This window comes from Eurypyga helias, unplaced genomic scaffold (assembly GCF_000690775.1).
Source record: "Eurypyga helias isolate BGI_N326 unplaced genomic scaffold, ASM69077v1 scaffold17439, whole genome shotgun sequence".
In the NCBI taxonomy this organism is placed as follows: domain Eukaryota; kingdom Metazoa; phylum Chordata; class Aves; order Eurypygiformes; family Eurypygidae; genus Eurypyga; species Eurypyga helias.
Window position 1 is genome coordinate 44517 of NW_010273223.1, and position 24516 is coordinate 69032.

At 40.0% G+C, this 24516-nt stretch overlaps 1 protein-coding gene across 1 annotated transcript in view; it reads right to left on the reverse strand.

Moving 5' to 3' along the window:
• The window catches only part of PDSS2 (prenyl (decaprenyl) diphosphate synthase, subunit 2), a gene marked incomplete at its 5' end in the record, with an annotated part of 27605 nt that extends 5932 nt beyond the window's left edge, over window positions 1-21673 (reverse strand). Inside the window, 4 exons of the mRNA XM_010159404.1 lie at window positions 6237-6272; window positions 11335-11466; window positions 12915-13085; window positions 21599-21673. Coding sequence (XP_010157706.1) covers window positions 6237-6272; window positions 11335-11466; window positions 12915-13085; window positions 21599-21673 — 414 coding nt within the window. The remainder of the gene's footprint in view (window positions 1-6236; window positions 6273-11334; window positions 11467-12914; window positions 13086-21598) is intronic.
• Between the last annotated feature and the right edge of the window lie 2843 nt (window positions 21674-24516).

Sequence of the window (24516 nt, forward strand, 5' to 3'; positions counted from 1 at the left end):
CCTTCCAACCCAAACCATTCTATGATTCTATACACAGCTTTTAGATTCTACTGATTTGTTATAAATATACAAAGAGTAATGAAATGGCAATGGTGGTGGTAAATCTCAAATCAACCCCTAGTTTCACTTATGGTCCTAAATGGTCATCCAGTAGCCAGATGCAAACCAATGACCAACCAACTGGCCAAGAGGTCCACGTCCTGATTTTCTGACATTTCAACTATACTCTTTTTCCTTCACAGTTAGTTATCTACCCACATATTTTGTTCCTGCAAGAACACACTGCTTCAAGAAAGATCATCAACCACTTCCTGGGCTGTGCTAACAAGTGTAATCAGTGAGCAATAATGCCCCCCTTACGGAGCTTGCGGGACCATATCCGGAGTGCTGTGCCCAGTTTTGGGCTTCCCACTAAGTGAAAGACATTGTCATCCTGCAGCAAGCACAGCGGGAGGCCACCCAGATGACAGGGGGCTGGAGCAGCACATGGTCTACAAGGAAATGCTGGGAATTGCTTAGTTCAGTCTTAAGAAGGGAACGCTACCACAGCAGTTAAGTATCTACGTTTCACACAAACTGTTCTGGATGGCTGTTGGACAGAATGGCTCATCTGAGGGCAGCGAGAGGTCAGAGAGGCAAACTAGGGACTGCTGGATTCTGGAGACTGAGGAATTCAAGGAGACAAAAACTAAGCAGGTGTTCAAGTACAAAGACAACTAACTCCAAATATTCTTTTCTGAGATATTTCTGCCTTATTTTCTAGCCAAAGGAAAGCTGATTGTCTTCAGATAGCTCTACCTGTAGGGAACAACAAACTGGCAGGTGTGAAAGAGTCCCTGAATATGTGGTAAATATTTCAGCTGTACTAGATGTGCAAAGAGAGAATGAGAACACTGAAATTCTTTCTTCCCCCCCCCAATGGTCAAACTTAGGAATAATTATTTAAGTGATATCAAGTAACTTCAGACTTTTTTTTGTTGTTCTGGAATAATGAACCTAAACAGCTAAATATCTTTTATACTTATTTCTCATCTTCAAATATCATGCATCCTCTCTGATCTGGAAGTGAGCTAAAACACTCCACATTTCTGAAGAGCACTGTACTCACCGAAACAAAAAGAAACCCCAAAACCACAAAATTTAAATTGATCTGTGGCCAAGTGACTGAATAATGCTCTGCAGTGCTCTGCACTAGCTTTTCTAAATCTGTCTTCTCTTTTGTGGGAACAATGCGCTCAATAAGCACCCGTGGTTCAGACTGCTGAAATGTTACCTTGAAAAGGCACAGGCATGTTTCACAGCCAGTAGATCAACTTTGTCAGATTTTTCCCTTGTTTTTTAAGTACCCTGGAATGTCTCAGCATCCACTCTCACAGTTCACGTGGCTGGACATAGGGTTATGCTCTTCCTTCTCAAAATGGGCTGGACAATCATTTAAATGCATCACGTCATAATGTGATAAGATATATTTATTTTTTAAAAATCTTTGTTTGCTATACATGTAGAATGATATGCCACTTGAAACTGGAGCAGTAAATGTATTTATCCAATATTTTCTTAGAAACTTTTTCTATCTAAAAGGTAAAGAAACGCATCTTTAAAACACAAACACTCTGTATGTAGAAACTTCCACTAGCAGTCCTACTCATCTGACAAGCAGTCAAATTTTCTTTTTACTTAAAACTCAAAAGCACCTTATCTAGGAAAAGCCCAAATTTGGAGAGTCACCCCAGCAGCAGAGGAAAGACAGCCTGCTTACAGGGAATGCTGTTACTCCAGCTGTTACACAGCTCTTGTAGCACATGGTGCCAAAACATTACAAGCCATCCCGAGACACTGATGGATTGCACAGACCATTTAATATTTTAGAAGAGACACCAACCCCTCCTCCTTACACCTTCCCATGTCTTTCACAATGAACTTAACAAGGCCCACTAGCTTTTAAATCTAAATAATGGTAGTTAAGTGATGCTTTTTTACCAAAAAGCATGACTTTCTTAAATCACGTGAATGCAAATAGTGATTGTTAATTGTCATCTTAGCAAACACAAGCAATTAACTTGCTATTTATGTTAAAAGAGGTGACAGTTGTTTGCTTTAATGAAACAAGAGTTGCAGTGGATTCTCAAGCCAAAGAAGCCATGAAAAATACCCACTGATTAAAAACAAAGATGCAACTGATTTTTGGTACTGAATGTACACCTTGATAATTCAGATATGGTTAATTCCAAGAAAGGCGAAAATTGGTTCTTCTGAATGGTTCTGGCTGCTTTTATAATATGACACATCTCAAAAACCCTACATTCATGAAATCACTGACTATTCTGGTTTTTTAATACACAAAAAAAGGAAGTAATAGCAGATTTGCTCCACAGCAAACAAGACAAATTTTCATGGACAACTGCCAGGTCATAAGCATCTACAAACAACAATCTTGTGCTGTTAACTCTTTGCTGCATTTCGGAAGCACGAGCGAATAGTCCAGGATGGCCTGTAGTCCCATGACGATGGACATCTCACGATGTGTCCCTGGCATTTAAACAAACAGAACCGTGGGACCACTGTCATTTACACCACGGGACTGGACAACTGCTCTGCAGACAGCACTGCAGCAGGATGACTGCACCAACCATGGAGGTCAGCGGTGAGCTGGGGAAGGGGAGCCATGCGACTCCTACCAACGCAACTGGATGGCACTGTTACTGCTATTTATTAGCTGCATGACTACAGAGAAACCTCGTTGCTTCCAAAAGTGACCTTTCCCATTTTCCTTCTCTCTTTCCTACCATACGGAAAATCAAGACATTCATGCCATGCAGCGTATGACTGGCTGGATCTACCGCTTCTTGACCCACAGTAGCTCCCGTACTGTACGAAATCTGCTCCCTGTGTTGACGTCATGCACAGCGTTCCATATACAAACCAGGTATGTCACAGCACTATGCTGACGTGCTGTATTTCCCACGCCAGTTTGGACGAAAGGTCTCTATAACTGACAGCAGAGCAAATGGACAGGGCTACAGTATATAAAAAAAGTTTTGCTATGTCCTTTTTAACTTGATTTTATTATTTTTTTTTCTGGATATTGCATTTAGAAAAACAAATCCTTGCAGTGGTGTACTCATTGCCTGCAAAATATGGGATTTATTTCTTTTTTTAGCCTTATAATATAATTTTTCTAGAGTGTTGGCCAGAAACCAAGAATTATTCCTAGCTTACTCGTTTCTGCTATCAGTTGTGCCTTTGCTACACTCATTTAACAAGTGTGTGTAACGTGAAACACCATAAAGGCCTTGACTTCAGTGGAGAGTTTTTAATCAATATTATAAAATTATAACAATCGAGAATCTCAATTCATTGTTTTAGAATCACACAGTTTATCTTGCATGCAAAGTAGATTTAAAATGGATAAAAGCTTTTCTGATTTTAAGAAGTCACAGATTTTTGCCAAAATCCCACTTATAAATGAGCATGACAGGAAAGTTGCTGTCACTTTCAATGACACACATGAATTCTGTCCCTGCCATATACTGGTACTTTGTTATCTGAGAAACACCACGAAAACAGAGCTGAAACTATTTTTTCATCCCTGGAAGAGACTTTCAAACACCACAGTGATGGATCAATAATTTGTCTGGATGCAATGTGATGGTGTAGGGAAAAAAAATTTTAAAAAGTGAAACACTCAGATACTAATGTGAGAAAACATATTCAGAACCACAGACCTTAAAATAAGCCTTTTGTGATATCAAAGTCCTTCTGATAAAAATACTGAGAAAAGCTGGGAGAAAAAAAATACTAAAAACTATTGCAGAACACAGTGACCTTATTGATATCACAGTCTCAGGCCTAATTAAATTAATAGAAAGTATTTCACTTCTATATTTATGTCAGAGCCCTCACTAAATTTACTAGTGCCACCTAGATACCTTTTTGTCAGTGAAAAAAAAAAATCAGGGATACCATTTTAATAACATGCATCAAAAGAACAATTCAAAATTGTTGCGCAGTCTCAAAATGGAAATAAAGTAAGGCCTTTGCCTTTTAAGGAGGCATGTTAAATGGGTGGATCTCAATTTCTCAAATTTACCTTCATTCATTATTTTAATTAAAAGCCACAGCAAGTAAAGTAAAATATTCTTAAGCAGGCTGAGCAGCTAACAATTTTTGTAGGCATATATTTATTAATTCTACTACAGGAACAACATTTTTATCTCAACTAAATGGCACACTGAAGTTCATAATAAAAATTAAGAGAGCAAAAATAATACAACTTTTCAGAAGTTCTACAGTTAGTTTTGACAACCTTTGCTTTTACAAAATTAAAGAGGAGATGTTTTGGAGGCCTAATGAGAAAGAAACCCCCAAATTTGATTAGGGACATTAAAGTAATTGTAGCAACTGAATAGAAAGGTGAGAGGGGACCTTGACGCTGAGAGGAAAAGTCTGAGCAACGTGCACAACATTGACTCTAGTGATGTAGAAATAAGCAAAGGGCAAAAAAGAACTACTAATTTGTACAGCACAACATGCCTTCTAATTGGCTGTGTGCAGACACTGGCCAAGCTACTACGCTGGGGTAAGCTACAGGTTACTGGGTTCATTTAGCACAGATGTCATTAATGACCACTTTTATTTTAAAGGAAGAAACACAGAAGAGAGGGACATGACATTATAGTTTTGAAACGGACTGCTACAAAACCCAAAATTGATAATTGTTTGAGCTAACAAAACCAAGGAGGATTTTTCACTATCATTACTAAACTCATCTGTGCTTGTGTAAGAGACGATTACCGGAGCTAGTAAAATTGCACGCTTTCTGGCTGAAGTCAACTGCAAAATACAAAACATGAAGGGCTTTTCCCCCTCCCTTTCCTTTTATTCATGTCTCCAAGTTGCCCAAGCACAATGTAAGTTTTTAAATTTCATGGGAAGGATCCAAAATATTAAATCATTCAGTCAAAATACAGAGTACACTGACAAACGTTTAATTCAGGAAAGCTATTTTAGATGCTCTTCTTCCCCCTCACCCTTCTTTTTTTTTTAACTATGGAAATTACATTGGGCAGATCACAATTGTAACAACTAAAAGGAGAAAACCCATTTTGGACTTAAAAAAGCATGTAGACCATTTTAAATACAAATGTGTCTCATAGACATATTTGAAGAAGAGATTTAGTGCTCTCAGTGGTGATTTAGAATGTCACAGTTGTATCAGTTTTCTTCTACTGTAGAAAAAACTAAAAGCACAATGGTTTTAAATAGCAAACTAAGGTTGAGATGTTTTTTATGTTCTAAGAGGAAGGAAGGACAGAAAACTTTTTTAATAATCTAAATTACAAATTTTCTTAATACAGAATAGTTATAATAAAAGTCTCCCCTGTAGCCGTGTGTTAGCCTTCCACTGCAGCAGCAGTCATAGCTGTAACAGCCTTCAGACCCCAGTTGAAGAAGCAATTCTCAATGAGGTATGTGACTCAAGAACTTCTATATTATTGCCACTGATGCTGGAGATGATTAACTGGACCCTCAGGATCCACTTAAGACTCAGACCAAGTCAGGCTCGTGCTCTGTGAGTTGGGGACACAAGGTCATCATATTCTGTCTCCACCACAAACACGCTGTGCTCCAGTATTAACCAGGTGAACCTTCTCAGCCACCTCCTGCAGCTCTCCAAGAGCTTTATGATGTCCTAGCTACTTTGAGCAGGCAGGTAAGTTAGCTCAGGTCTGCCTTTACTATAGAGCAGGCCTGGTAGCAGATACAGTGGTGACTTACCTAAAAGTTGTGATGGGGACTGGAAGAAACATGAATTATTATAAAAACGTGTGTATGTATATTTTTTTAATATATGGCACAGCATTAAGGGCAGATTAAAAAAAAAAAAGGTAACAGCATACTCTATCATACAGGTTGATGGGAGCTAACCTGCAAATGACTGCAGAAAAAGACAGCAAAAGCCATCAGAAGGCCTGGTTTCAAAACAAAGTTTGTGAAATGAAACGGGATAAATAACGTCAAAAATTACAATTAAGTAGCTACGTTTGATACTTACAGTATAGCTGACTATTACTGGCTTTTTAAAAATCAAGCAATTCTCTCTCCCTCCATATACGCAGGCACAAATTATAACCTGCCTTTAATAAGGAAGTTTCTCTCAACTGTCAAGAATATCTGTGAAAATATTACAAAAAGCCATTAAAAATAATAAGGAGATTTAAATGTAATTTACCCACCTTCTTGTAGTCCATTATGTTTCCTTTTTCTTGTGCCTTAGAGAGAAAGAGAGATTTTTATATAAGACATTACATACTACAAACCAGAGTTGCAAGAATAAAGAATGCAATTAAAAGAGCTACGACTTTAAACATAACTGGCTTTATTTAGGAATCTGATAGAGAAAAACCTAAAATACAACCAAATGTGTTACCAGCTTATACAACACGGCTCTGTTCCAGATGAAAGCTGCAGATACTCAATGTAATTTTTAGGTTTTTTGTTATGATTTGTAGCTAAACATTTGTTGAATCCAAAATTTTTTGGTCTTAGAAACCTTGCTGTTTGCATTAATTAATCTCTCCCCTGAGATTCTGAAATAAAGTGTACTTCATATCAGCGATAACAGAATTTATTTTCTTAAAAGAGAACTCTCTGTATGTCTGCAGCTATCTGCACACAGGTAACAGTCTAGCGCTCTCAAAGGAGGTGTCAGGACCATGTCAGTGCTATTAGACCTAGGTCAGAGGTGCTTTTGGTTTGGAACTGCATTTAAATATCAGCATCACCCTTTACTTAAGCAGCAGATACATACAACCTATGACTCCTAACACATTCAGAAAGAAGCATGAATAAATTTCTGATTTCTTCTTGTCCAGATGCAGAAAAGCACACAACCCAAATTCCTCAATTTTGTCACAGGACTATGGAGAAGAGTCAGTGCTCTGTCAGACCCAGAGCACTGCTGCTTAACCGACCCTTAGGTCAGATCCAGCTGTCCCACTATCACCTCACCCAGCTCCAGCTCTTTTCCTTTCAGGCACATTGAGAAAATAAATGCCCCATTTCTTTTCCTCTAGCCTCCACAAAGGGAGACCACGAGCCTCAGTTCTTCTGGAATGTCTCCTGAAAAGACGTAGATTAGGACCTCTCCATGTCCTCTGTGGGGACTTCAGGGAGCAGCCAAGAGGGGCAGGTCAGCTGGCAGAAGAGCTGAGGCCTGCACTGACCAGGAACACTATGTGGTAAGCACAGCTTTGCCCAGACGGCACAGACTGTGAAAATAATTTTTGTTAAGGGAGTAAAAATAAAATAGAGAGCAGAACTGATGAGAGACTAAGCAAGCGGAACGGGAAGGAAAACAGTAAATAAGAGAACAGATTTCACTGAAGGAGAAAGGGGACTGATCCACAAAACCTCTTTACTACTCTCTTTAAGCTTCTTAAGAGTCAGCTTTCCTGGAATGCATATTAAGAAAACAGCCTGATAGCATTTGGGAGTAGCAAAACCACTGCCAATAACTGCTTCCTTATTTGTGTATTCCCATCTCTTTGATTTGCCAACTTTTACTCATACCCGTTGGATCTTACGGCTTCTTCAAGATGTATCTCGTGGTTATATTGTGTATCGGAACACACCAGAAATATGTTCTTTAACAAATCACTGCCTATATGCAGATTCACACTGCAGCGGAGAATTTGCCAACATGTTTGAGGAAGACGCTTTTCAGTCTTTGCGATACCAGAAGAGGTGTGAGGTGTGCTCAGCGTGCCTCCTTCTGCGCCTAAGACACAAAGAATATTTTCTCATGCTCTGCTCCTTTCAGGCATTCAATGTCAACAGCAGCCGTGCTTCTTATCTAACCCGCTTCCCGAGCCCTCTTTACTACACCTGCGCCTTTTTATCCTCGCAGTAGTTTGGCTCTTCTGACTTTTACTGGCCTCGATTTCAGACACAAAGAAATTTTTTCTTTTCCTTTTACCCCTGACTGCTACACCTGGTTTAGCTTTCCTCAAAGGTATTACGCCTGATGTGCAAAAGGTACGCATTCTTGGAAAACTTGGATAACTTTCTCGGTCCCGCTGCTTGGCTGGGGAGCTCAGGCTCTGAAGGCTGGGGCTCTGGGCCCTCAAAGATAAGCATCTGCTTACTAGCGTATCAGAGATGTGAACGGCCAACTCAGCTCAGCCTTCCTCCCGCTCACCATGTGCGAGTAGTGAGGGACAACACCACCAAGACATTCTTCATTAATAAATGAAATTACAAATGCTATGAGCTGAGATGGATTCTAGACTTGTTCTTGGGGGATTCTGCTTAATTTCTTCACTCAAACTTTGACCTTTTGTAGCTCACTGCTTAGGTGCTGGATGCTTATTTAACCCAGAGAATTTTTGCTTTTGTCTAGCTAGAGATATCGGTAAGTGGCTAAAAGTGACCAATTCTTGTGTCTTTTGACCCCTAAGAAATCCTCCATCCTATAATCCTGGATCATCTGCTCAATTTTAAAAATACAGGGCTTTCCAAAAGCTCAGTGGGACTGTATTCAGCAACTATTTGAACACTTTCTCTGAAGAAGAGCATTCAAGCACTTCTTTGTCTAGCTACCACAGTGTTTCCTAGGAACAATTTAGGGTTGGGTGGTTTGGGATATTTTTTTTTTTTTTAGCATTTCAGGACTCTACTCCCACCTATATTTCTTTTAAAACAGACACCTGACCAAACAGTTCAGTGGGCATTTTAGTTTTAAATGCACAAAGGCAAAGGGTTTTGGTGGTGAGGTCAGTGAGAACAGGAGAGGTTCAGGTTGTTATGGATGATCACTCATTCATGTATATCTATGTACCTCCATGTATATACACACACTTACACATACATACACATTTTTTTCCTTACACATATATGTACCTCTATGTATATACACACACCTACACATACATACACATTTTTTTCCTCCTGTGACAAAGCATCCCCTATACACATCCCAACTTCCTTTTAATGTAGACTCTAAATTTCATCCAAATCCGAATCTAATCTTCTCCAAACACATAGCGTCAGCGTTGATGCAACCTTCCACATCTGGGTATCAGATGTATTTTGGTCCTTTCAAATGAAGAGACAAGGGAGCTTTTAAAGGGTCTTCGGCTCAGCAGCAGAAAGGTGCATACGGTTGCCTTCGTTCACAGGCTACCTTGGGAACGGCGGCGAGAGAACCCTGGTGAAACAATCACACAAGTTCTGGGCAGTATGGCAGTTCACGCATCCTTCATGACCTTTCAACACTGCCTTTATCCAAGAGATGCTCTGAGCCCCAGTCACATGCCTTCTGAGCAGTACACCACTGCCCAGGCTACAAGGTGCAATTTTCTACCTCCACTTTCTTGAACTCCAAGACCTTCCTGTAGGAGAAGGAAGCTGCCAAGGGAAAATGCTCCCTTCCACCCATCCTATGGATGCTTACATGGGCAAACAATCAAGGGAGAAAGCCAGACTACTGAGCAATAAATACAGGTTCCCAGTGTGATTTCCACATGCCTAGTTATCTACTAAGAAAAACTCTACCTGACAGGGACTGAGTGCACTGTGCATGTTTTACCTACTTACACCATCCAAACGACATTGCCCAGGAGGGTGGTGTATGAGCACACTCTTACTAGTCCTGCCAACGTCTCAAAGAGGAAGTCTCTGCTTTAAGCACTCGGCCTGTCTTGAATGTCACATAGCAAATGTGACTATGGATGATATCTCAAAGAGCTTCTAGCTAGTGAAAGGTAATTTTCCCTTTCATAATCAACACAAGCCAAGAAAGGCTTCTGGATGAGGTGTTCCACTTTGTATTTAGCTAATGCAGGAGTTAGTAGATATTTTTGCGTAGTGTATGTCACCTTTTTTCTTTTGCGCCTCTCTTCACGGTTCATGGTTTCTATAATGCCCATTTTTGGTATGAGAATTAGTAAGCAGGCAGACGGCACTCCTGGAGTCCTGCAACCTCCTCTAGATTCTGCAGATGGGAAATTGTTTCAAAGCTTTTATAAGCTGCGCTGCGGTAATACCATTGTTCTACAACTGCCATCGTCCAAATCCGTTTACATTCAACTCACGTATCAGCCTTGTGTTGGGATTTAGAATTCCAAAACTCCTCATCACACATTATAAACTACCAGACCCTAATTTTAAAATGACAAAAAGTCTGCTTTGCTTTAAGATCCCCCAACCCCACACTACTGTAAGGTTGTAGATTCTGCATACAGCTGCCAAACTTTCACTGCTGAGGAGACTATGCCTCTTGCTTGCAGTATGTGAAAGCAGGCTGCAACCTGGCCGTCGTAAACGCAGAACTAAGCAGAGGCGCAGACTCTGCTCCTTCTGCCCAGGGTCCTGCTGTCAAACCAGCAAGGAAAGGAGCTATTGGCAAGCACATCTTGGTTGCAGAGCTTGCTTCTTACTGAAGACAATAGCCTTTCTACTAAAAAAATCTGTGTAACAACTGCAGGAGTTTCCAAACAGTGCTCATCACAGCTATTTGTTGTGGAGGGGGTCCCTGCCCATGGCAGGGGATCTGGAACTAGATGATCTTTCAGGTCCCTCCCAACCCAAACCGTTAAGAGAAGCACACAGGCAGAACATGCCTGACAAATGCAGGAACTCAACGTAATGCTTAATTTTGGCCATTTTTGTATTTCCCCCTGCTGTCTTGTACAGTTATGTTTCAACAACACCCAGAGAGCTATTCACAGACCTGAACCCTGCTCTGCTACATGGTAGGTAACACTGATCTACACCACACAGCTATCTTACTCTCACCACCTTCTTCATCTAAGGATCAGAGGAAAAGACAGCTGAATTCAGAGAACTGAGAAGGAGGACATGAACCATCCAGATCTCTCAAATATTTTGTAGTGGTCAGGAAGCCAAGTCCCCCAGATCCTTTCCCCTCATCCAAAATTACTGCTCCCAGAGCCAAGTTGTCAGAAGAAAACGTGTGCTTACCCTTCAACCACTGTAATGCAAAGTTGTCTGCTTTAAGCTGCCAGTGAGAGTAGCTTTAAGCTAAAACATGGGCCTGCACAAGTAGTTCAGAGGAACAGACATGCTCCACATAAAGGAATCTGTTAGTTACACTGACACATAGACTTTTGACAGAGCTCAACTGTCAGGTCCCTAGATTTCCCCTCTTGAAAGCATGGAAGAGAGAAGTGTGAAGTATTGGAGAGCAGAGGTAACCTCGATATTGTCTTTGCTGTTGTTAGTTTCTAAGATTCTTTGCAGATTTGAAAGCATAGACAAGAAGAGAGACACAAAAGGCAAAGCTACGAAATTCTAAACAACGCTTTAATTTACCTCTCTGATTTGTTTAATCCATGCCTCCCTTCCAAGGAATTCCTGATGCAGGACTGCAGGAGCAGAATTCAAACTGAAGGCCATGGCATCACTAGAACTTTCTTTAACAAATGGCTGAAGATCCAAATGTAGCTGTAAGAGAAGAACATCTTTCTTCAATTCCCTGGAAGAGTCTATACATATCCACTCACTCACCACATCAAGGTCCATGTCCTGATCCTATACTTACTCACCACCTTCTGCTTTGACATTTGTACTTCGGCTGCACTTTTTCAGGTTTGGGGGAGGGAGAGGAAGAGGGGGAAGCATTGCAGTGGCAGACAGTTGTGAAGAGAAGCACGCAGAGAATCTGCAAAGCAACAGGTAAAGGACAGCTTGCAGAGCTGGGCAAGTCATGGGACATAGCCAGGCAGGCAATTTTTGAGTGGCAGGAAGCAAAAAAAAAATATGAAGGAAAGTACTGTGGGCAGAACATCAGTTTATAATCTGTGAAGGGTAATACATTCTACTTTTCAGTACCTGAGGAAGCTGATGCAACATGTCCCTCCTTCTGACACAGGAAACGCTACATAGCTAGGAGCTTTCTATGGACATTATACAACCCTTGATACACAACTATATATGTCAGTGGGGAATGTATTAACATTACAGCATACTCAAAATATTAAGGCTATAGTCTGCACTAGAAGCAATTTACCAATCAAGTTGTACCTAGTAATAGCACATAGTGGCATTTCTGTGGCAGTAAAGCTGAGCTTTATAAAACCACTTCCTTCTCCTGGAGGAACTAGAAACTGTCTAAACCAACTCAGCTGAAGTGGGTGGGAAGTCTGTCTGCTTGCCTCAAGCTACACCTATCCTTGCAACTAGTGCAGTACAGCAGGAGCAGACCTTTAGGGCAAAACAAGAGTGCCAAGGACCCGAGTTCCACACTGTGCGGGTTTTCCTTTGGACTAACTCTAGCTGTGGACTGAAAGACAGCACTCTCATGGAGATCAGAGGCCTTCTCTGGGAAATCCTACTGCTGCAGAGGTGTAGGCTGCTCCTGTCGTATCCAGCAGACCTCCCTCCTTATCCCCCAGCTGCCTGATCTGGAAGTTACCTCTGCAGCAGATTATTCAGAAGGGAACAAATGCAGGTCCTTTAGCCACCACAGCTCCTGCTTCAGCCTCATGTGCTGTTGCACCACGGCTCAACTGCCTGCAAAGATGTGCGTGGCAGCAGCCGAGACCCAACACATGCTTCCTCCTGCAACTCCTACTACTGCGGCTTCAAGAACATCGGAGCAGAGAAGGTAAAATTTTAAGCTGCGACAGAAAGATGAGCTAGTGGGACGTTAACAGCGCCTCGAATGAAACAAGCTACATTGCCAGATTTGTGATCTTGCCAGTTCACAGGCACTGTTTGTACCAGCAGTTTCTACAAACATGTTCACACAAGGCAGCAGTCACCTCTCTTAGCACCGCTGACCTGCGGGCACAAGCCTACAGCACAGCAGCAGTATACAACAGAGCTCAAAAGCATCACAACTTACAAGGCTTTCTGTTTTTAAGCTCCCAGAACGAAAGGAAAAGGCGTACCTTATGACTCAGAGACATGTGCTTTCCATACTGAAATGCCATGTCCTGAATCTCAGCGTTGTGCTTTGCTAGCTCCATCGCAGCCTGGCAGCTCTTTGCCAGCAAGGCACTGTGTGACAGGAAAACCTGCTCCTTCCATGTAGATATGCCGATGTCATCTGTAAGACAGTTCTCCTAAAAATGAAACAAAGGCTAACATGAAAACACCAAAACTGCAGCTGCGTCAGCTCACAGAAGTTAACGGTGTGGCACAAGGTAGCCCAACACGTGGTGAGTAACAAAACTCGGTGCTATGGCGTCAAATAAAGAAGGACATTCTTTTGGGGGGTGAGTAAAGTATCAGAATAAATATACCAGCAGCTTCAAACAACAACATTTTCTTTTTCTGCTCAAAAAGACTAATGCAAAATACACTGAACTGTCAACAGATTCAACATAGATCCTTTTCTTAATGACTGTACCATTACACTAAACATTTACAGCCGACTATATTCCTCATGAGGGACTGGGGAGAAAGAAGAAGACAACAAACAAAAACTCCAATGTACATCGGCACTTCATCCCCTTGCCAGTAAGCAGGAGCCAACAATCACGAATAAACTTAATTCCGTACAGTTTCGCCTTCGAAGTCAAGAAAAATATAATTACAAAGGGTATTAAAAATCCTTACAGAACTGCATTGGAAAAATGAAGGGCTGTTACAGAAGACACTTACTTCTTTTGCTCCCATAATAAGGATGAGGAATGACTGAAAACGAAAAAAAAACTAAAGCTGTCATTTAGAAGTGTCAGGTATTAACTTTCCCGGGGGAATGATAGAGATCTCAGTGATGCCTCTAGTGAACTTTATCACCTTGACTGTAAGGTCAGAGACACTCAGTGCTTCTCAAGATCCTTTGTATGCAAAATATTAGTTGGTATTACGTTCCACAAAGTGTTTTAATTAATGCAAATCCAATCCTTTCCCCCCAAACCCAAATTCAACTGCAGCTCCTTTGGCTCACAAGGTGTTAATATGCTACTATTTTACTAATGAGTCTTCAAAGCTAGACGTGACTTGTAATCTCCCTCACACACCTTGAGGTACTTGCTGAAGGGGGGGTGGGGTGGGGGTGGTGGAAACAAACCCAGAAAAGACCACAGTTGTTCTGCTGAGAAAAAAACCTGAAATCAGTAATGAGAAGCTACAGAAAAAAAACCAAAAAAACCCAAGCATATAAACATTAAAAACTTTGTAACTTCTCCGTTCAGCCAAATCTGTAATGTACGCTAAGCCAAAAGGCAGTCTTTAAAAGAGTAATGTAAAAAAACTCTTATATAACGAGCCTTTCTCCTCAAAGTGACGTCAATTAAATTACTTGGAAACGAGCAAGAAGTAATTCTGTGTGACCCTACAGTTTTCTAGCAAGGTATTATCTGTCATGAAATCGGTAACAAATGAAATAGAATCCATCTGTTCAGCTCTAATTTTCCTCCCTTATGGATATCACCCAGAAGTGCTGCGTTACAAGGGAGAGGATAATTTGAGACTAATGGAAAAAGTAGGAGAATTCTGCAATGCCAAGTAACACAGAGTTGTATCAAAATGCCTTTGCTTTCAGACATACTATTAACTTATACAAGGAAAGTGAAGAACAGAGAAACCACATGTTTGCTATTATACATATGATAACTTACAAAGTCAAGCCTCAACTTTCCTCATGTTTCATTTTACTGTAGTATTTTTGTTTTAATATCTTAACTCAGCCCAGAGCATGTGCAAATTCCCATGACTGGCATAATGTCAAAATGAGCATTTAATTCAAGTAGTTTCCTACATATCGAGTCTTTTTTTTTTTTCTCCCACTCAGATATAGATCAATTTATTTTAAATTTAAAATCAGGAGTTCTTGGAAGACGCAACACAATCTTTTCTTTAACAACCAATCTGCTCAGCGAAAAAACAGTATTTACTAAAATTTGCTGGATGATACTGAAAATTGGCAGTGATTTTTATAATTATTTGGTTTAAACCCAACCAAGACAAATATTCTAGAAATGTACCCCGAAACAATTTATGAAGTTCAAAAAAAAAAAAAAAAAATTTCTTTCAAATGACTGACAAGTCAAAAATGTTTGCTGGAGCCTTTGAGCAGAAACTGAAATGCAGACATCAAATATCCACTGCAGAAACTGAAGAAGCTTAAACAGTCATTGCAACTCAACATATATAAGGAAATTAATTCTATGATTTATTACAACCAAGTTTGAATTTCATCACAGGATTGAAAATGGTTGCACAAGTTACTGTCCACTACATGAACATCAGAGAATCAACCACCCAAAATGGAGATCTAACTTAAAAATAAAGAAAAAAGACAAAAGGTTGAGACATATTTGAAGATACAGTATTGAAACCTTAAAAACACAGGTATGGTGAATCTCCAGGTTACAGAAAGAAGCCAGGTGTAAAAAGGCATCATGCGCATATGGATGTGCTTTAGCATATGACCTTGCAAGCCAAAATATTGCTGATTTTAATCACAGAGCGTCTTATGACCACATACCCCTAAAGCTTCTGCTGCTTAAGGCGGCGGAGGCAGACACAACTTTTCTTCAGCCAAGTTTTCCAACAATCCAAACGTCATTTTTCCCCAAGCTTAACTCTCACGTTATTTATAAACTGTCCACCAACCACACTGCATTTGTACAAGGGCATGTATGACAAGATCTGAGCATTATTTTAAGACATCAAGGGAAAACTAGTTCTAGATTACAAATTCTGTGAAATCTGCCATTATGACAGCACCCACTATTTTTAGAGAAATATTCACTTTGTGTAAGCTTTGTTTTGCTTTGTCAGTAGTGGATATTTCAAAGGATAAAAGTGAACACTAGCTAGCCCTGAAGACTCCTAACAGCCTTTCCTATAAAAGCCTTTTTTAAAACCCAAATTATTTCTAGCTGTAGTTGACAGTGTTCGGACATTTGATTAACTAATGCCTATGGAGTGACCCCATTCCCAAGTTCTGTCACCAAGAAATGGGCCCAGGTCACAACCAACCCTGATGCTGTCTGGCCAGCAGAAGCTGGATGAAGAGAGCGGAACTGGTCACCATCCCTGGAAGAAAGCAGTGAACTCCAGATACAGTTTGGATAATATCAGCATGGGAGCACAGGGAAAATACCCGAATCCAGCTCATCAATCATCATTTCCTATGGGAAATTAAGAACAGCCGAGGGTGCTCCTGTTTTACTAATAGCAAGGTCAGTTACTGTTTTGCTAGAAAGTAATTGGCTAGATGAAATTTTTTGTTAAGCTACTTCCATAACTTAAATGGAGTTTGAAACAATCATCTCTGGCAACAGGAAACAAAAAAAGTTTGGAAAATGAAATGGCAGGACAAAATACACAATCAGGAGGGGCAGCCATCAGGAGGGGCAGCTCTTAGTGATGGTAAAAGCATCCCCGGTATAAAAGTGGCACTTAGAACAACTCAGTTTGATTTGTCACATTGAAGAAGATGCTTATACACAGTTCAGCTGAAAACATATTAAGGAAAAGATGAATGAAAACTGTGTTAAAAGTAGACAAAACCATTTGCAAAAAGCCAGGAAGGAGCAGAAGTCAGAGACTTTAAGGTAAAACTTGAGCTGTAGTTTGTAAGAGAGCCTTTATTTTATTTCTATACCATGGCAGCTCTTTCTTTGCCATCTGCTATTGCACAAAACGATCGAGATGTCTGAACCACTTATATCAAGCTTCGTTTCAGTTCTCAATGGGCAAATAATCCACAGAAACTCAGAGAAATATTTTGAAATAGCATTTTAAAGCTTTAGATTAGTTAGTTCAAGAACTTCTAGTTTACATAAATAAAATCCAATGCCCCTATGAATCTCTCTACCAGTAGCAAGACCCTGCAAAACATCTTGCACACAGTTCACATAAGCTTTCAACAGATGTATTCCTGCTTGCTGAACATGACAAGGCATGTTTTATTGGTCTATTAATACAAGTCTTCACTGTGTTTGAAGGAACAAGGATGTCTGCAAATGGGTCAATAAAGCACGCCACCGACTCGCTCATACGTTTACTGTGACACTGAAAAAAAAAAGCAACACCCACCTTATGAAAGTTTGAAAACTTACAATAAATTTAAATATTTCTCCACATCTGTTACTTTTAAATCTCTCTGGAAAAGCTTAGTATTTAAAAGTACCTGAGCAGTTAACAAATAGCACTGGCCGCCTTGCTAGCTATAGTTTTTTTGTTCCCCTCTGACACATTTACCCATTCTTTTCACAGATGCTCTTCACTCAAATTCCACATTTTATCCTTCCCTTTTGTCTTGCAACAGAAACATTTGATTAAAAAAAAAAAAAAAGTGAAAGCTCTGACACTGCTGCCCTGCTAAAAGGTGGTTTACGTGGTTCAAAATACATTTGATCTACCTCCTATGGTAAAATTTATGAGCAAATCCTTTACTTACAATACTGAGTCATAGCAGTCCAGCTGATGAACACATACAGTATCCCAAAGCATTACTGGTGACCAAACATCAAAGAAGAATTTCTACAACTCACTGCATGTAGTCTGTGCTTTGACAGAAAATAAACTCATTTTCGTGCAAAAGAAATCTGACATCTTTCTAAAACAAATACCTCTTAATTCACTATTTGGTACAATGAGTACTTGCCACTAATGTATTTCTTCTTTAAACTTGTTTAATATATTAGTTATGCACAATTTTCACACAATTGCATGCAAAACTGTAAAACCTGCTAACAGCTCTTCTAGCCATCAGTGAAACATGTTGGAAATGGTCTTGTCTTGCATAACAGTCCCATTCTGACACTAAAAATGAGTGTTGGTTATGCACACTTAGCACCAACTAGGTATTCTGGAGGTGAGGGGGGAAAAAAGCCTCAAAGCAGCTGTTTCCCATGCAAGTCCCTAATTCTTTAAGATTTCAAGAATGGTCTCTCAGGTAAAGCAGAATAGCCAACACACTCAAGTCCTGCTGTCGATTCCGCTGTTTGACCTTGAGCTTCCCTGTATCTCTCGTCCCTGTCCAGTGAACTGACTGGGACATTAAAGCATTCATTAATATCTGTTCAATGATCTGGGGTATTATGGCAGAAGGTGTCTCAAAGTGCGACAGTATTCTGTGAGTTAGCAAACAGTTTAGAAGCCTTCAGTTTCCTAGAAGTAAGAAACAGAGACTCAGGGCAATGTTGGCTTGGGTTTTTTTCTCCTGTTAAAAATAGATACCATGATCATGACTGAAGGCCGGATTAGACAACTTTCATCTTTGCACTCCCTAAGGCACAAATTTTTACTCCCAAATTAGACCTAGATTCAGGAAAAACAGATGGGAACTGAGAAGAATGTCCTTCACTCACAGAATTTTGGGTTGAGAGGGGATTTAGCACACAAAGCTGCAAAGGTTTATCACATCACCCCTTTCTGCTCCAGCTTACAGTCCAAAATGTTGCTAATGCAATGTCTTCAACTGCAGCAGCTATTTGGTACTTTGAACACGAGTGGCAGCCCTAACCTCCAGGCTGTCTTTGCAACCGAAGCCTACACTTTGTAGTTTAGCTTGTTGCTTCAAATAAAGATGAAAAATTAAACATTAACTTTATTTTCCCTGTTTCACACAGATCTAATGACTCACGATGCAGACAAGATGAAGAATGACCAAACAGAATGTACTGAAGTGGGATGGCTGTAGGATTGTATGTGGTTTTACAGAGAAAAAAAGTGGTAACGAAAGCTGTCAATTATATCCATTATACGTCTTCAGGAGTAAGTAAGGTCAGTCTTGTTAGGTCAAATGATTCTTTCAATTTTCCTACTGGGTCATCCAAATGAAGCAAACAAACTTTTTTTTTTGGGGGGGGGGCGGGGGAAGGGGTGTTAAACATGAACTTCATGTCTCAGAAGAGAAAGGTTAGTTTTGCAGAGTTAGTTTCATGTTTTTGTCTAGGTAGACATCCAGCAAAACTCAAAACAGCTTGGTGCTAAATAAGTCTATCTTATGGTACTAAGGAGCTTCATAACAACTGCATTAAAGACATTTAAGATATGAAGTACAGTTTTCCTGCCTCAAAAAGAAAAAAAAAAAAAGGTGAGAAGATATCCTCCTGCTTTTTCAAATTTAAGATATTCGTAGCAATAAAAATGCCATTACTAACATCCCTATGCCCTACTCTTAAAAAGAAATAAAGTTTGATCTGGTTGCGGAGTAGATTAAAGCATTTGTCTTAGTTCTAGGAAATGTAGTTCACAATTTTTGTTTCAGTTAAATATTGCAGTTGGGGATGGGGCGTAGATGCACAAAGGATACAAATAAGACAGACCAACAGCTGACCTAGGCCACTTGACAATCTTTGCTCAAGAGGTGTTTGGGACACAAAGGGGAAAGTCCCTCAGCAGAACAGTCTGAGGAAAGCAGCGGGGATAAGTCTCATACACAATGCAGAGCCAAATTTCTCAGAGGACAAGATTAAAAAAATAAATTAAAGTAGATCCCACACTCATTTGTTCTAGGCCTCATCAGAAGCCATGCACTACCCATTAAAACAACTAATCTTCAGACACTGCCGTGCACATTTAAGTATCTATTATGGCATACACTAATTGTGTTTTGAGTTAAGTGGCTTCCCCTTACTTAGGAAGTGTATACTGCACTTTCAACTCTCCTTAGACAGAAAAAGTCACCAAACCAAAATAAGTCTTTGCTGTTTGTAATTGGGCCAGGGCAGGATAAACATCACACAGCTGTGCTTAGTTTATCTCACACTTCCCTTGCAATCCACACATGTGGAGTGCTTCAGTAAGGCAACAGAAAATAAACAAAATGACTAAGAAAAAGAAGATTAAGACCTTCTGCAGTGGCAGGAACCCAAATGAGTCCACAACATTTCTCATTTATACAGGGGCCATGGATAAAATAAAATGCAGTTTCATTGCGGAGATGAACCTGGGAAGCTTTACTTCTACACACACAAGAGTAGTTGGTTTTTTTAAACATGATACATCTGGGATCTACTTGTATTTAAAAACTTGCTTGAATACGGAAAATAAAATTTTAAACATTCTTTGCAAAATTCTCCAAGGTGCCATCTATTTTAACACATAACCCTGAGCGCAGTACTTGGGAGCAACCCTGAAGGCTGAAGTCTGTTTATCCATGGGTTAAACACAGCAGGTGTGGAAGAACTGTCAAGTTCCCAACATCCCATTGCTGCCGGGCTTCCACTCAGGGTCCCCTCCTGAGAGGTGCCGGGGATGCTCTGTGCCCGTCATCCTCAGCGCGCAGCCATGCCACCTGGCGAGCCCGCGGCCCCAGGCGTCTCCCAAGCGTGCCATTACCACTTTCCTGCTGGAGGCTCTCGCTTCCTCCGAGGGCAGAGCTCAGCTCATCAGCGGGATTGCTTCCTACCTAACTGGTTTCAGTCAAAGCAAGAGGGATAAACTTAACCGATGTTAGTTTCAGTAACAAGTCTTTGCTGCTGCGGAGCAGGAGACAGACACCGAGCAGCAAAGCTGCTGGGTGCAGCAGCACACTCCAGGCCCCAGCACCGTTAGCCGAGGGCACTCTCCGTTTGCTCACCATGGCTTAGGTGGTGCATGGCCATTAGTGCAGGTATCTATTGTAGCAGTAACCCATGCGATCAGGTCATCCGCTAAGGTATTCATTTTGCTACGTACTACAACATGGCAATAGTAAACCAGAGCTGCAATCTAAATGCACCACAAATCTAAATGAATTCATGTATTTCTGCAATCTTTAAGCCATTTCACCTACTGAACATTAAGATTCAGGTCTCTGAGGCAAACTAGGCATGTGAGACAACATCATTATAAGTAAATCTACCTCAGCGGATTTCAAGATAGATATTCATATATACATACTGCTCTTCATTCTCATACAGTGAAAACTTGCCATCATAAAACCTATAGAAGTCGTGGCAAATTTAAATTATAATTTTTTTTTGCATGCGTTAAGATACAGTCATAGCAAATTAAAGAAATAACTCTTTCTTGCTCCAACATCCTGCTGACGCAAGCCTACAACGTCTCTACAAGTTTCCTTAAATATTCTAGTATAGACAAAAATACTTAGACCTAATTTGACTGATTTTCATTACAGTTCCTACCACACAACAACACTGTACATTCATAACTGCCCTTGACTAAAGACAAAATTAACTGGTGCGAAAGGCTGGCAGCCGCTGTCTTTGCCCATGTCGACTCCTGCAACGCGTGCCCGGTGACTTCTGGTGGAGAAGACTACAGTGCTCCACTGCAGGACAAAACTCATGTTGATACCATTGAAAGATGAACACTCGCATTTTGTAAACATCTTTGGGCTTGGAAATGAGAGGTTTAACATGAAAGCTTTAATAATGATGTCAACATTGTAATAAATGCCTCTAACAGAACCTTGACTAGAAACCTCTGAAAGTGTTTGGAAAGCCCATAGCAAGACATATCCTTCTTTGTGCATTTCTAGAAGGTTCCATCAGAGTTCACAGGTGTCATATGGATGTTACCGCTGAAACCCACTTGGACCACAGCTAATTCCCTTCCTCCCTCTCCCTCCTCCTAAAAGGAGGAATATAAGAAAGAAATTTACTGTAGTCACACGTGAATATTACCAAACTTCTTGGGTATGTGAAACTACTGAAATTCTTACCTCAGATGATTTTGAGTTTTCATAATATATACCTTGAACTAAGTCACCGATAGCACTTGAAATGAGTTCCACGACCTGTAAAAGAGGAGGAGAAAAAGCCTTACACCTTTAATTGTCACCAAATTTATTAACAAAGCTACTGCCAGATTTCCAGAGAGATAAACAGGCCTAACTTTGCTTGCAGAGAGCTAGCTGTGAAAGACTGCAGGATTTACTGGGATATGTTCTGCACCAGCGTGATCCTCTCTGCTAAAACCTCTAGTACAGTAACTCTTCTAAGTTTTAAGTTAATATAAATGAAAAACAAGACTTTATTTTTTTCCCCCTAAAGTGTGAACTATGGAGTGTATTCTCACAAGGACGTTCGCAGAACTAATAAATCCTAGTTCATGAATATGAGACAGTACCTTATTTGGGCTTTGTTTTGTTTTGTTTTCTTGCCAAGTAAATACTTCACAATACCTCTCAATGGGAGCTGTTAAAATTCTAATCTTCACGGCTAATATAGAAAAGTCAGAATCCATAGAAAGGTAACCTTTCAAATGTGATCATTTGGTATTCAGGTGCCCTGGGAATGCACTGTGGATGTATTTAGTGCATGGCCTGAGGCTTAGCTGTACCACATACACTGAAAGTCTGCAACACGGGAATGTTTAAATCAGATTTATCAATCTGCATTATCTTCAGGGTTCAGATTTTTTTTATTCAATTCAAGCGAAGCCTAAAAAGCTGAACTTGATCCAGAATGTAAAACAAGCAGTCCACGATCTCCCTGGAACTACTGTACAATTTAAAGTCGTGCACATGAACTGTCTTAATTGGAACAAAATACTCAGATTTATTGTAAAATTAAATGCAGGCATTTCAAATGAGCACACCTTAAGGCTACCCCTTCAGTTGCTCACAAAGCTTTAATTTCATGAATGTTTAATTTCCTATGCATATAAGTCCATATCTGATTCCTCTTTTTGCTTCCTAAAATTCAACGTAGATGTTATTGAATTAAAAGATTTAGTTTCAAGTTTTATCATTCTTGTAATTCAAGACAAGAAGTCAAGTGATATAACCCCTAACAGAAAGATATTTTAACATTTAGGCATACTTTATTTGATAATAAAAACACATTTCTATGCTGGTTTTGAGTACTAGCAGAAAGGTTGTGTGTTTTTTTTTTTTTAAACACTGGTTCATATACATATTCATATACACAGAGCAAGCGCTAACTTTAGAAATGGTGCTGATTAAAAGTCATGTTTTTTCTTGCAATGCATATGGGTTAATTTGCAAGATCTATAAAAACAGCCTAAAAAAAAAAAAAGGAAGAAAATCACGTTGCCCTTTAGGAAACTAGATACCGAAGAAATATTGTAGCAATATGAGCTGCAGAGGAACTGAAAGGACAATGATCCTACAGTGTTGCCAGATGTGTTGAGTTATTTAAGTGGGGAACAGAGAAAATGAGGGGTGCTTTTTTTTTTTAAAGGTATCAGATAAGCCCTATTACCAAATCCAGGAGGATTGAGTATCGCCAATAGGTCTATGAAAGTCTGTAACTAAATGCCCAGGATCAGACTGAATTACAGTTTATACAAGCAACATCCCAAGATTCTTCTGATGGCTAGGACACATAATACAGATCAATCACTCACTAAAAAATGTTATGGTTTGTGAAATGGTCTGAGCTCAGAGACCTACACTGGTAATACGAAGAGGAATTTACAAAGACACCGAGTCCTACTCTAAATGTCAAAGTGATAGTATGAACTTTTAACAATGCATCTGGCTCTGGATAACTAGACCTTTTCCTCTCTCGCCTGAAACTCTAGACTGAGCAGGACCCTGTTTTGGGGTTTCTTTTTTCCATCTCTCCTCTCTTTTTTTAGTGCAACTCTACTCTCAAAGGCAATTTTAACTGACCTAATCTCGGTGAAACATTTGTGAACAATTGTACCTCTTCCTCTTATAGTTTATAAAACATCTTAGGAGAATTACACATCCACTATTCAGAAGAATCCATATACTAAATACCATTAGGCCTTCAGTGACATACTGTATGTTAGCGAGAATTTGGTATTAATATTATCTCCCTTCTTTCCAAATATCTCCTTTTAAAACAAACAAAAAAACCAACCAACCAACAAAACCCAACAAACAAAAAACCCCCACATTTTTCTAAGGTAAATGCAGGGCCATACAGATCACTACCAGGAATGAAATTCCAGTTTCAAGAGCACAGTGGGATGCTTGCATGAGGCTCTATTACTTCATCAACCCATAATCCGATCTATGAAAAGCATCTGCCTCATAACATCAGTGGCCTGGGGTCCTGAGTGCTGGGGAACACAATGAAAAATGAGGAAACCAGGCAATTTTCCTCTGTAACCCAAACGGACATGGAGGAAGAAAAAATACTACAGATTCAGTAGTATTCATGCAGCCAATGATACACTGACTAGTTCTTATACAGCACTTTTCATCAAAAAATTTGAAAGCAATCAATATCCCCTGTAAAATTTATTCCTTCCTACTTTATATAAGGGAAAAACAGTGATAGTGAAAGGATTTTCCCAAAAATCATGCAGCATGCCAGTGGAAGAGCAAAAAAAGTCATTGGAAGAGCATCCAAGTCATGTCTACTCCCACTGGTGCCCTTCTGCCTGACCAGAGCCCTGTTCCACTCGCTGATGTTTCTGATAAGCACATTTGAAGAGGAAAGGTAGATGAAACATCAAGTGCTCCCAGCTGCTTTTCTTCTCTTCTCATTTGAAGGTGGAGCTCTATTTTAAACAAGTTCAAAGACAGGGAAAGGGAAGAAAGAACTGCCAGAATTAGTGCTTGAATGCAGCAGCATCTCAAAAGAGACCAAAGGCAGCCTGTTCATAATCTCTCTCCCCACTATTGTTCCACTCCCCTACACG